Genomic DNA, 13,612 nt, shown 5'->3' on the forward strand with positions numbered 1-13,612 from the left:
TTCCTGCAATACCTTGTTGTGGTCTTCTGACATAATATTTCTTGAGATTGTTTAGTGTTTATTTCATTTTTTGTTTGGGTTTTGCATGCCGCTTGGTGCTGCACTCCCAGCTTTGTGCTGACCTAATTGTTTCTGTTTCTTTTATTTTCCTGGGCTCGCATGCCATCATATCTATTGTTTCCTTTGCATTTCAACGTAATGCAAGCATTGTGTAGGTTTTAAGCCTCATGGATAAGGGATTCTGCCTAACAAAAAATATTTATGAGACCCAAAGCCTTGGGAAAATGTAGGGAGTTTGTACAAAGATGTAAGCACAACTTGTAGGTGAATATGCGTGTGTCTATTCACTGTCTGGAGAGACCTATGGCAGTATTTACAGTGGGAATGAGAAAAGCCAGTTCTACTGTAGTGAAGAAAGAGTCTTACCTGAATCTTCTCACATGCCCTGGATTAGACCACCTGCCACACTGCAGTTCCTGCATTTACACAGATTGCCATGGCTGGGAAACCCTCGATCTTCGGCGGGAACAGGAAAGCTAAGGAACACTGCTGGGTTAAGAAAGACTAGCTGTAAAAAGTTATAGTTATAGTTAAAGTTATGTTATAAGCATCTAAAGAATGAAAAACAGTGTCAAAGAAACCTAATTTTTATAGGTGTTTAGAAGTTTCCATGAAAAATAATGGCAGGTCAGTGTTTGTGTGCTGTAGTACATGCAATCTGGGGAGTAAGAATGTACAAAAATTCCTGATGAGTCTGAAACACTGTATTTAAAACATTGTAAAGCAGTAACGTCTCTGAGATAACAAATCTTAAATTCTGTACTGCCCATTTCACGGAAAAGTGCATGAATGTGAGCGATTAGAGCTTGTATTTGAACTGATTCCTGCTTGCCACAGCTTGCCACAGTGTGTCGTGGATTTGGGGATGTTGTTACTGTGCCTCAGAAAAGGACAGGAGAAAAGGAGACCTCACCACAAATCTAGCCAGATGAAAAGTAGAAGCGATGAAAATTGTATGTTTGGAGTTCAACAATGGAAACAAAAAAATCCCGGAAATGCAGGCAGTGGCATGTTTATACTGATTTTGCACAAAGGTTGAGAAGAAGCTGGTAAAGGCAAACTTGTCGTTTCCATATGTATGGCGTGCTGCAGAGCTGGGTGTCGTGTGATAGACGTACAGGGCTTCTGGCCGTGGTGACAGCCCTTCCGTCTGATGCATTCACAGAACATGTGGGATGGTAAACATGGAACAGATGTGAGCGTCGCCTGCACCAGCACAGGGGGATCAAATCATTAACAATAATGAAGAGGAAAGTCAAGTGGCGTAATCCTTAAGAAGCATTCAAGAGAGGTGTTGCTTTGCCCTGCTTTTCGGTGAAGCAAGTCGGCTATAGAGTGTGGAATGGGGCGCATCGGGGGTTAGGAGGCGAAGGCGGTCTGGCAGGGTTGTGTAGAATTGGGTGCTCCCCAGGCTAACCAGCTTTCACAGCACATGACAGTTTAACGGGTAAGGTTGTCTCTCTGGCTCTCTTCTGCACTTTGCTTAGACCACAGATGTTTGTATTCCAAAGAAACGCAATTGCGTTACGACTGTTAAGACATCAGGTGTAGGTTAGATAACTCCATTGTGGTGGCTTTCAGCCCTGAGGTCTGAAATTAGACTTGTGAAGTGGTTCATAAAGCCAGAGACTGCCGTGTTAACTTTTGTGTTGGTCAAACTGCAGTTTGTATAGTGAGCATAGCTTGTCTGCTTACAGTATGTGTGCCAACACCCTGTGACTCTCTTGGTGTTAGAACATTATTCATGTCCGAGATACATGTTTGAAAAGGCTACTTAAGGAAATAGATATCAAGTTAAGATTATGCAATTCAAATTGTGTTATTTTATGTTAAACGTGTACAACGCACCCAATAGTTTTATTCTGTGCAAGTTTGGTTACGGTGTTCAAAAGGGCGTAACTGCTCTGGGCCTGGTAGAAGGTAGAGCAAGCAATGACGTTCCCAGACTTACAGGAACATCCTACACTCACAGGTAAAAGGACTGAACCCTCCTAGATTAGAAACAGAGAAGACTATGAAGGGACCTGATGCCCCAAGACTCTGGCAAAGTCACCCCAGTGGGCACAGAACCCCAAACCAGGGGACACAAGTGGAAAGGTGTCGGGGAGGTGCATTCAGAACTGGGAATGGGCATGTAGAAGTCTGGGACAGGTCCAAGAGCAGGCTGGATGAGATCCTCAGATCAATAAGGCACTCGTGATCAAAGGGGGCTGAACGGGTCTCCTCTCGTTTGTAAACCTCTGAGTTTATTTACGGTTATCAGATAGCAACTTACAGGGACAAAAGCAGAGAAATAGTTTGGATTTATTACCTTCGCACAGCTGCATCCATTTAGCCCCATACACCCGTGTGTCTACACATTGCCCTTCTTGAATTCAGAGCTGTGGCCCCCGGCCCCCCCCTCCCCGGCCAGTGAAGTCTTCCTCAGCTGGAAAGTTTTGACATCTGCTGGTGTAGGACGCAGCTGAGCAGCTGTCAGCAGCAGGGTAGCCTGCTTTCAACAGCAGTGGGCGGGATGGCTTGGTGCCAGCTTGTACCATCTGCGTGCCTGACATTTCCTTCTAATTAACAGAGGGGTTAATTGTTCTGGCAGGCTCAAATGTAGTGTCTAACATTACCCAAGGGAGCCGTGTACAAGTGGCAGAGTGGCAGGGACTGGGACGGCATCGCTAATGTGGCTATTGTCACAGAACGGTTAACAACCACTGATGGGTACACTAGCCAGGCACATGCAGTACGGCGGAGGTGTTTTTTATTCTGATGAATTATGCCAAGCTGCTGTAATGATGTAGAAAGAATCGGGCTTAGAAAGGCAAAGACCACTGCCTAGGGGCAATTGTGAGGGAACAATTTGCATGTTATTACTGCATATTCATAACTAATTGTGTTAGGCTTTGCTAATAGAGCAGAATGACAGTATGAAAAATCGAGCAGCCGTTTTATAGCCAACAAAGCCGGCTGCTTTTTTTCAAGCCTGTGAGTGCTGAATGATCATTTAGACACTTAGTTGCTAAATATAACAGGTTCTAGCATTTGTCAGCCTGACATAATATAATTTATAAAACAGTGTTCTAATTTTACCTTAGTTTATGTGATTCATTTATTACAGTACTTAGTAGACACATTAAAGAGGCTGATATTTATTACTGTGGTGAAAAGATTGTTTTAATAGCAGAAAACATAACCTTCATACTGTCTAAATAGGTATATTCTTTATACATATATATGTTTGTGAGTACAGAGTGAGGCAGAGTTCAGGGTTTTTTATGTCATTTAAAAATTCTTGTTTATTTTTTATGGTTATTCCTGAACAATTTTTAATAATTTTTAATTTTTAAATTTTATACAGTTTTTTTTATACAGAAGAGTACAATTCTAATGACAAATTTTAAATGTAGATATTTTCTTTATACCTGCTTTCATAAAATAAAGTAACTGCAGCAGCAATTGAATTTTAATTATTGTGCATAGAAATCAGCCTAAACAAAACCCCTTTGTTGAGAAAATGCTGAAATTTCCAGGGCTGTTCCTGGTGGTTTCACTCTAATGTGATATACTGTGACATATGCAAGTGGTGATAAATCTTTAATTGTATACCATGTTAATCTTGCGTCCACGTGGCCCAATAAGGTCAGTGATGTGATGACATTTTAGGTCTGTGTTCCACGGTGTGGTGGTGCAGACATGTCTGAAATGATGGGGTGAATTCATGCCCTCTGGGCATGTGGGACTAGAAACTGCAGTTTGAAGCCGTGACTAGGAATCAGGGCCAGTATAGAAAAAAACCCATCCAGTTTTTAAAAATAAAATGCAGAAACCTTTCTTTTCTGTAAATTGTGTTTCAGTGAAGTTATTTGTATCGGGGTAAAAGCTTTGGGAGACACTGGCACACAGCTAGTGATATGTCTGAGCATTCTGGATCTCAGTGGTCAGCATAATCTTCACCTTCTAGTTGTTTCCCCTGCAATGTTAAATAAGCACATTTCACTTGTTTCAGATTACATGGCATTTAAATTGCCACCGACGAAGAAGTAAATCTTTTCAAATACATTTTAAAAATCCTATTAGGAAGTGATAACTATGCATGCTACAAAAAGTTAAAAATGTTAGCTTAGGCTCATCAGGGGTCTGAACACATCCCTACGTATATTTAATCTTCTTATACTGCTTTTCTTCGTTGGATGTGTTCTGTAGGGCTCATGCGCTGTTTCCTTCACTGCTTGCAGAAAGTACAGGTTTTCAAAAACTTTGTCAATTTCCATGGCCATAATTCTCTTATTCTCCTGGGCTCTGCCTTGCTTTCTATGTCAAGGCTTGCTCTGCATTTATGTGACTTATCAATGGAGATCTGTGGTACTGTTACTAAATGGACCACTGCCTACAAATTCTGTATGAATCCCTTTCCTTTTTTTTCCTCCCAATGTAAAGCTTAGCTGGCAACCATCTTATTTCTCTTAATTCATTGCTGTATTGTGAGTAAGACCCCAATAGCTGTTGAGCATTTTCTTTCTTAATCTTCAGGTGTTTTAAAATTTTTTTTTTTTAAATCACCCACTACCCAGGTCGGGTGCCCCGGGTCTCCCTGCAGAGTGAGGGGTGATCTTACCCTCTCTCCCTCTGGCTGCCAGAAGAGTGTCAAGGTCAATATTGCTCTGCTGTCCTTGAAAATCCTTTGAAGAGTAAATCTGTTCATTGCAAGACAGTAAAGCATCTTTCTAACGTGGCTTGGACTGGGCTACCTAGATTTTCTGTCCCTGTCCTGAGCCTTACTTAGGAGCCGTGCTGCTGTCGCCTTTTCCTTCGCGTGTTTAAAATCTTTCTGTTGGGGTCCTACAGGTATTGTGTCTTTCAGGTCAGTAGGTGTTCCTTTATTCAGCTGTTTTTATCACAAAGTATGGTTTCTGCATTAAATGAGAAAGCAAAAACTATGATACTGTTTAAAATATACTTTTAAAGGCTAAAGCCTTGTATTTCCTTTTAATCCTAATAAAACCTGTCTTAGACTGAGGGTTTGTTAGGGAGTGGGCTGTATAATAACATTTCACAAATAAGGCAAGCGCGTTGCTTGACTCCATTTCAGACAAGCTAGTCTAGAGGGGGCATTACATATTACAGTGCACATTTAGGTTCATTTAATTGCTTCCAGAAGAAAAAGAATTCCCAAGTAGTTTTAGATTAAACTGAATGAATAGTACTTTTTCCAAGCAAAAGCTGGTGAAAACATGCACCAAAAACCAAAATGTTTGCAGTCTCTTCACCACCTGTCCCAAATATATATTTTTTTAAATTTTAATATCCCAAATTTAGATACCATTTCAAAGATAAAACAAAAGCTTCTTTGAATATTTTTCCTTGCAAAACAAAAACAGATATTGCTAAAGCTCAGAACTAATTTTGAAAATGCTTATTAATTTACTGTAAATTAATGCTTATCAATCTACTGTATAACTTAGGCAAGGTAATCCCTGTTAGTGATAGAAGTGTGTTTTTTATGTATTCAGCTGCATTATAAGAGCTCATCCTCATTCACCCCATCTTGATATCCATAGTGCTCTTCCTCTTTACTAGGTTCTCATCTTGACCAGTTGAGGGACAGTCTTCTCTCTGCCAGATCTCTTGAGATAAACTAGCTGCAGTTATCCTCTAATCCTCTTGCAGAAGACATAATTTCAAAAGCCACTTGTTAACATGCCAACTTGGCATGTATCTGGAGGAAGACATTTCTCCTGCTGTGTGTAAAGATGAAAGTATGGTTCTCTGCTGTTTCTAACACTACCAGGGCTCATGTTTGCCTTCAGTAAGCTGGGAATGGGAAAGGTTTTTTTTGAGTTGACAGTCTGCATCAGAAATATCAGCCTCGGAGCCAGGTGTTAAAATGAATTCTACCTCCCCCTGACATAATGATCAGCTAGGAATTAAAGAAAGAAGCAGGAAACAAGAGGAAAGACATGATGACCATGAAGAATGCATGAATCGTTAAATAGCAATTACTGTACTCACCAGGGGTACAAGAACTGGGAAAGAACATGTATAATCTAGAAAGGGACTTTAATTAAGAGTTTGTAATTAGCCTCCCATTTCAGCCTCAATCTAACCATCGCTAGAGAGGTGTCATTAGAACTTTTATTGCATCCTGCCTGAATTTGGGCTGCTGTAATTAGAAAACAAAAGGCGTTATTAATGCTTTTTTAAGTATTGATTTTTTTTATTTATTACCGTCACTCCTAGCAGTTCTTTCATCAAAACCTAGATGTGCTGTAACAATGAGCATCTTCTTTTTAGGGGATTTTTCTTTTGTACAGGATAAGTGATTTTTCATTTATTAGAATTAGCATTGAGTACATGTTTTTTTTTTAAATCTATATTTGCATTTTGATAATGGAAAAGCAGTACAGTATTTTTTTTTAATTTAAAGACATATAAAGCTTTAAATTGCTGATGCTAAATATTGTGTCCTTCACATAGTCCTAAACAAGAAGATATGATCATGACGGCTCATGTTGAGGATCTCAAGTCCCAGTTAAAGGCCAAGGACAGGACTATCCGCAGTCTGCAAGAGGAGATTAAAAAGGGTTTGCTGATGAACGCCAAAGGTGTGGATGAGGTACTGTTTTTTCATTTTTGTTCTTGAGTGCATGGAAATCACGTAGGTTTGAACAGTAGCAGAGGTTTACGATATTGTTCTGGTGCTTTTACCATAAGCTTTACATGTGTTGAATATAAAACAATGTTCTCTGCATGTGTTGAAGCACAAACATTTATGCCCTGGAGGTTCTAAATACCGAATCAATTGAAATTTAGTTTTACAGCTTCCCACACCTCCTTATGAAGTGTCACAAAATTACAAACTGCTGTTTTATTGTCTGTGGGTTATGCTGTTACAGATTTAAGAGTGTTGAGTGGTATAAATATACATTGTCTTCAAGGTTTTTATGACAACACATTTTACAATATAGTGGAGATGGAGGAAATTCTAATTGCAGAAAGAAAGTATTGCATTCGGAGGATATGAAAATAGGAAAATAACACAGAAACTGCAGTGACTTACAGTACCATGTTATTGAACCCTGCCATTATACCCTAGGTATGTATTAAGCACATTATATTTACGATTTTTAAATTAGTGGAGCAGACAGATCTGCAACTTTCATCATTTATTTTTTATTTTTATTTTTTAAATACAGTTGCCATGATTCTTGTTGTACCCAGGCAATGTGGAGTATCAGTTGTTTTTCACATCTCAGCCCGTGGTTCTGAAATGCTTAGCAGCACACGGGAGAGTAAGGAGACGCAGGCAGACTCCTCCCTCCTGCCCACCTGTGGGTCGCAGGTGTTTTAGTACCTCGCAGGCAGCACAGCCCTGCACTGATCACAGGAGAGGCACGCTCCTCACAGACAGCACCCCAGTACCCTGCAGGGGGCGCTGTGTCTCTGTAAAGCAAGAGAACTCTGGCTGACCAATCCCACACCGCCGTCTGTGGCTCTCAGCTCATTGTGCACCATCGTCTGGGGGATTCTGGTAACAGTTGCCCAGTGACGTGACCCAGACTCGAACCTGCACCTCTTGGGTTATAGACCTTCGCTTTCACTTCATTCAAGCACCTTGATGGGTTGAGCTACTTTGGAGCCCAATAGAAAGTCTTTCATTTTTTGGTTGTTTTTTATTGTACAGATCAGACATATTCAGTCTATTATATATGACAACGTTAGAACAGATCGACAAATATTTAGGACTACAATTGAGAACCAAGCATAAATTAATTGTGTGTGTGTGTGTGTATATATATATAGAGTGATGACTGTGGTTTGTGAAAGAAGTGTTTTGATGAGTCAAGTGTCAGTTATTAGACACCTGATTGTTGTCTTCCAGGCCTCAGAGAGAGATGGTGCCTTCTCAGTACTGCAAAAGAAGTTACAGACTCTTCACCAGCTTCAGTTAGAAAATGTTGCTCAGATTGCAGAGAAAGATATCTTGATCACCAGACTCCAGACAGAGCTTCAGCTGGCTCGGCAAGGTGCAACTGATACGCAGAATGAGGTAACCATTCTGATTTCTAGGGGGAAAGGTTCAATTGTCTTTTAATTCTTTTCCTAATTTTTATTTCTAGTGATCAGATTAGTTTTAATATGTGCAGGGAAAAAAATACACATTGCATACCAAGGTTTTTTTAGGACCGGCGATTTGAAGAATTACTCACGGACTGTACCAGACAAGTTTTGCTTTGTTTGAAACTGGAATGCTGTTTGTGCACTAGCTGTCCAGCCAAAGGAAGAAGGTAAAGGAGTTGCAGGAGGTGACTGGACAGCTGAAGGAGGAAATGGTGGCCAAGGATGCGCGGACTAGTTCTTTAGTCAAGTCGAGCAGGAATCTTGAGGACAAAACAGTGATGACCGAAGAGGTAAGTGGGAATGAATTCATGTCACCCTGTCTCCTTCCGGCTGCCTTCCTGTGGTGTTTTCCTGATGTAACACAGCGTACATTACTTTGGAGTGCATTCAAAGTGCCATGTGAGCTCACTCCTCAGCATAGTGTTCATAGTTCATAGTTCATAGTGCCCATCTATAGAAATCTAAATTATTTATAAATGAGTTTTAACACGTGCTCTTTTCTGATACGAGATATCCACAAAATATTACTACAAGTTGAATTTATCTAGTTTTTGATTGAATCCTTCCTGGTGCAGCCACCACGTTACAGGTAGTCCTGCTGTTTCTCCTAACCAGGGGTGTCTCACCAGGGGAGCTGAAATTGAAGGAGAAGAGAGACCAATTCTAAAATAATGATTTATGTTCATAAAGAATATACTGGTATGTTAGAAAAGTGCTGTTTGCCCTAACATCGCAATTCCACTCAGAACTGTAGGCTTGTATTCCTGTACGGAATCCACTGAAATCTAGTTGGAGGGGCCGTTTTAAAGCCTCCGTCATGCCCTGTGTATCTTCAAGCAGTAGTGAAGGTAAATATTTTATATGAGCCCAAGCCTCTGTCCCTGGTATCCCATTGAATGTTGTAGAACCGAAGTACTCTTTCCTTCGGGATTTTCCGCCTTCTATCCATTAAAGAGTTCTTGGGACAAGTTGCCGTGTGCGGGGACGGGGAGACAGAAGTGGAGGTTTGTCGGCAGTGTGTACTGGCTGTTGCTACGGAGCACAGGAGGACGTGTCCTCTCGGATCCGCGTGTCCGCCTCCGGAGACCCTACCCGCTGCGACAGTTCGGAAGACTTGGGCAACAGCTGTCAGCAGCAACTTTGCATGTCAAAATAAAATATTAACGTTTCACAGCATTCCTCACTGTGCTTTATCTATATTTATAAGCCATTGAAGTTACGGCAGCCCGTTTTAATACAGCTGCTGCTAATGAGGATAAGGCTTTTATCCGAGGCTCTTGCCCAAGGACTGTTACAGAGACTAGAGAAGGAGAGCCTGCTGCTGCAGAGCCACTTGTAACCTCACCTTGGTTTTAGCTGTTGGCTAACTTGTACGTCCTCCGGCCCCTTAGCCTCGTATCCCAGCAGCCTTCGGAAGAACGGTAGGAGGAAAGACGTGATTTTCTGAATTTTTTAAAATGGTACCAAACGTATTGAAGAGTAATCGGTCTGGACCGAGCCCATATAGCCAAGGATGAAGCTGGGTTGAGCCTAGTGATTTTATAAGATTATGACCTGCAGAGACTATAATGTTATGCAGGTGAGAAAACAGTATACTCTTGCAAAGTAATCACATATTAGCTACTTTAATAGGACATATAAAAAAACCTCATTGTGGTATTGCCTGGTGCTCGCACCTATCTTTATAATCACAGGACTGACGCAGAGAGAAGCACTATTTCCAAAATGGAAAGTGTCATTTGTTCTTTTTTATTTCAGCCGTATTTTGACTTTGCTGAGGTCAAGTTCTGTAAATCGAAATTCAGTCAATGATGATCTGCTTAAATCTGTCACACATGCTGAATAGCTTGTCTTACCTGGGTCTGCACTGCTTCTGTGTTTTGCTGAAGTGTTCAGATTGAAAATTAAAAGTTAATACTGTCACCATTATATTAAAAGTATTGATTTTGAAATACTTTGCACGGCATTTTCTGCATAAGAAAATGAAATTCTTGTCTTCTTCCCAGTATTTAATTTCTTTATATCTTTGTAATTGATTAATGTTCCTTTGTAAAGTGGAGATGAATAATTTATTGTCCTTGTAGCCTCTGGCTTAAAAATGTTTAATTTTAGAAAATGTAACTGTGTATTATGAAAATCCGAGCTGTCGTTCCTGATGATACATTAAATTTTACCACTCCTCTGACTCATGGAGAGGAGAGAGGTGAAGTCCCGCTGTTGCCTGTATTGCCAGCATGTTGCTGGCAGAATTCCCTGCAACATGGCACAACGTTAATGAAAGATTAAAGACATCTTGTTTGAAAAGCATTTGGTTGTTAGCATATGTTTTGGCGCATCTGGTAAATGCGTGCTAATCCTCAGTGTGGCTCAGTGATTTTTGTTGAAAACGAGCCAACTAGAAAATAGAGCAAATTGAATAAACAGCACTTATTCTTAACAGGGAGCGTAATTAAATATGCAAATAATACAAATGATATCATTAACCTTAGTGGAGCGTTGGGGGCTCTTGAAAGCTTTTGTATTCGAGTTAAATCTGGCGATGTGCTGCGATCAAAAGAAAAAAATCCCCTCTAGTTGTTGACATTTTGCCAAGGCCGTGCAATGACAGTGCCATCAATGATCCTTCAGCTTGAATGTGCACTTCTACACTGGGGCTTCATCCTGAGCAGCATCTGTCTAAAACAGCCAATATCGCTCTCCTGGCTTTGTCTCAGCAGTGGCGCAGTAACAAGCTCGCAGCTTGTATTCGAAGATAACAGAAAATATAAGCAAGAATTAGACATTTATGTATTTAAGGAAAAGTCAATTTACAACTTTTTTTGTCCCCGAGGGCAAGCTTGTTCGCCAATGACGTATTTCGGTAACCCTGTATGGTAAATACTCATGTTAATTGATCCTCTATGAACGCTTAATACAGAACCGGAAAATAGCTTTATAACTGTTATTTGCCTGCTTACAGACATGTATAAACCTCATTGTTGCTTGAAAGATGGGTATACTTAAGACGCAGATGCGTAACACATTTCTACTGCATTGCGGTCGCAGACAAAGACTTCACAGTGATCAGAGAACAGAGCTGAAGGTGTGCTGTCCAGTCAAACCCTCCTCAGAGCAGTACACGCAGTGTTCACGCAGGACCAGAGGTGTACCGTATATTACGAAGGCCATGTGGCTAAGGGAATGCCACGATTGGGTGACGTCTTGAACACCGAGGGTAATAATTCCTTACAGTGTTTGCGTTTGCAGAAGCAGTTTCTCAGAACTGATCCTGAATTGTCCCGCCCATCCCTGGTCAGGCTAGGGGTACTGGGGTACTGCCCATCCTGGACTCGCGGGGCGCAAGACGTGTCTTCCCTCAGGACAGGACACACGCCCAGAGACTGCTGGGAGACTCCTAATAACTTTGTAATGAATAAGAGTCCAGGTCGTTGGAAGAGGGGGGTGGGGAACTGGAGGAGAGCAGGTGAACACACCGGTTTGGATCGAACCCTGGACCCGAGAGCGGGGTAGTCAGCCGCAGCACCACACCTCTGCCAGCCAGCAGGACAATCCTTAAATCCAATGACTTGTTTTTTTGTAGCTGATGTAGCACTGCCGGGCTTGTAACCACACGTTTGTGTGCGAGGTGTTTGGATTTTAACTCTCCAGACATGACTTCACATCGGACAGGGGTGCTGGCGCTGAGCTGACCTGCTGTGGTGTGGCCGAAATGAGGCACTATCCATTTCTATATCTGATCCTTCTCTGCAGCCTCCTGCCTTGGTTAATCCTTGCAAACCGGAGTATTAATCCTTCTGGGGAGATCTGCTGTCACAGTAATTCTGTAATTTGTCCATTAGAATAAACCTTATCCAGTAAGGGTCATTCCCACTTACAGTATGTGCAGTTTTAGTTGAAATTTACAGATGTAACTGTTTCTTAATTTATGTGGCAAATTGTCCCTGTAAAAGCGTCCTTTTATTAAAGGGAAAATGTTTGTTACTGGGACTTCTTCATTGGTGCATGTTCACACAGATAGGAGAAGCTTTATAGCTTTGTACTCTTTTCCCCCTGTGCCAGATTGGAAGCCACCAAAACTGCCTGCTTTTCTAGTTCCTTCGAAGTCAAGATTGTTCGGCATAATAGTCTTGTTTCTGAACCCATGGGAACCATCCGGTTGTACACTGGTCAAGGGTCAAGTGACACGGGTTTCCACAGATGTTTGTTAAGGATTCTGCCACATAATCTACTTGTTTTGTTTTATAGTTCATGTTAATTGGCAGTATTATATGGCAGTGAATAAAAAATTTGCCCAGGTATTGTAAAAGCATTCACGTCAAGCCTGGTTTCTTCTTCTTATTCCATTTTGAGGATTCCCCACTAAAATGTCTAATTAAATGGGTAATTCCTTTTCAACATTAAGCAGATTCCCTCTTCCATTAACAGAAGCCTTTGAAATTCATAAAGGTGAATTTTAACTTGCAGGTGAGATAGCACTTGTGTGATACCACGGAAGGAACAGACTAAGTGGAAGATGAGATCTCTTTCCTGAAACAGCTGGATGGTATTCTCATCTATTAGAAAAGAAACTGTGCTAGACGGATGGACCTTCCCTGTTTTCTTACAGCAAACCTAGAAACCCAAACAGTCGTAATAATAAATAAAAAAAATAGCAAAATATTATAGGATTAGAAGGACGTTGTTGAGAGAAGAACAGATTTTAAAGCTGCTCACTGTTCTCTACTGTGCTTATTAGACCCTGAGATTCACACCCAAAGCGCAGTGTAAGAACTATCTGCCAGTCACCATAAGGCCTGTACGTATAACTATTCCCATACAATCATGCTGAAACATTACCTTTATGCCCTCAAAGAAATGTGCAGTGTATACGTGCAGTTGTTTAATTTTTCTAAAGAAAAACATATAATTACATTTCAGATGTAATGGTTGGGCTTTCCTGTTGCATTGAATGAAAGCTGTGAATCAGACAAAACTAATAGTGGTGAATATGATCATAATTTTCTTTATGGAATGCTTGAAAGAAAACAGTGCATTTCACCCTTTGACATATTTAAGTAAGCCATACACTGTAAATAATTGTGTAAAAAAGCATAATGGCATTTAAGGTGCTTTTCAATTGTCTTAATAGCTAAGCTTTCTTCCACTGCACATTTGATAACATTTTCTAAAATTGAGCACAGTTGCTTTAGAGACTTCATGTAGCGCTTTTCTTATGCGTGAAAATCACAATTATTGCGTGCAGTTGGTTTAATTATTTGAATGTATTTACATAGCTCTTTTTTAAGACATAATCCTTGAAAACTGGAAACATATTTCTGTTTAAACATGATAAGCCCCAGGACATAAGTAAATCTCCTTAGCAAGAGGCTGTAATTTATAAGACAATTTTATGCAAAGAATAACCATTACCTAGTATATTTAGAATTCTGGAAATGGATTATGA

The 13,612-nt window shown here is 40.6% G+C and overlaps 1 protein-coding gene across 1 annotated transcript in view; it reads left to right on the plus strand.

The window, feature by feature from the left end:
* LOC148657667 (uncharacterized) overlaps positions 1-13,612 on the plus strand; it is a 152,893-nt gene that overhangs the window by 21,280 nt on the left and 118,001 nt on the right. The window contains exons 5-7 of the mRNA XM_088644218.1: positions 6,526-6,664; positions 7,931-8,098; positions 8,316-8,459. Coding sequence (XP_088500344.1) covers positions 6,526-6,664; positions 7,931-8,098; positions 8,316-8,459 — 451 coding nt within the window. The remainder of the gene's footprint in view (positions 1-6,525; positions 6,665-7,930; positions 8,099-8,315; positions 8,460-13,612) is intronic.

Source organism: Lepisosteus platostomus, chromosome 8 (genome assembly GCF_059453375.1).
Source record: "Lepisosteus platostomus isolate fLepPlt1 chromosome 8, fLepPlt1.hap1, whole genome shotgun sequence".
Classification (NCBI taxonomy): domain Eukaryota; kingdom Metazoa; phylum Chordata; class Actinopteri; order Semionotiformes; family Lepisosteidae; genus Lepisosteus; species Lepisosteus platostomus.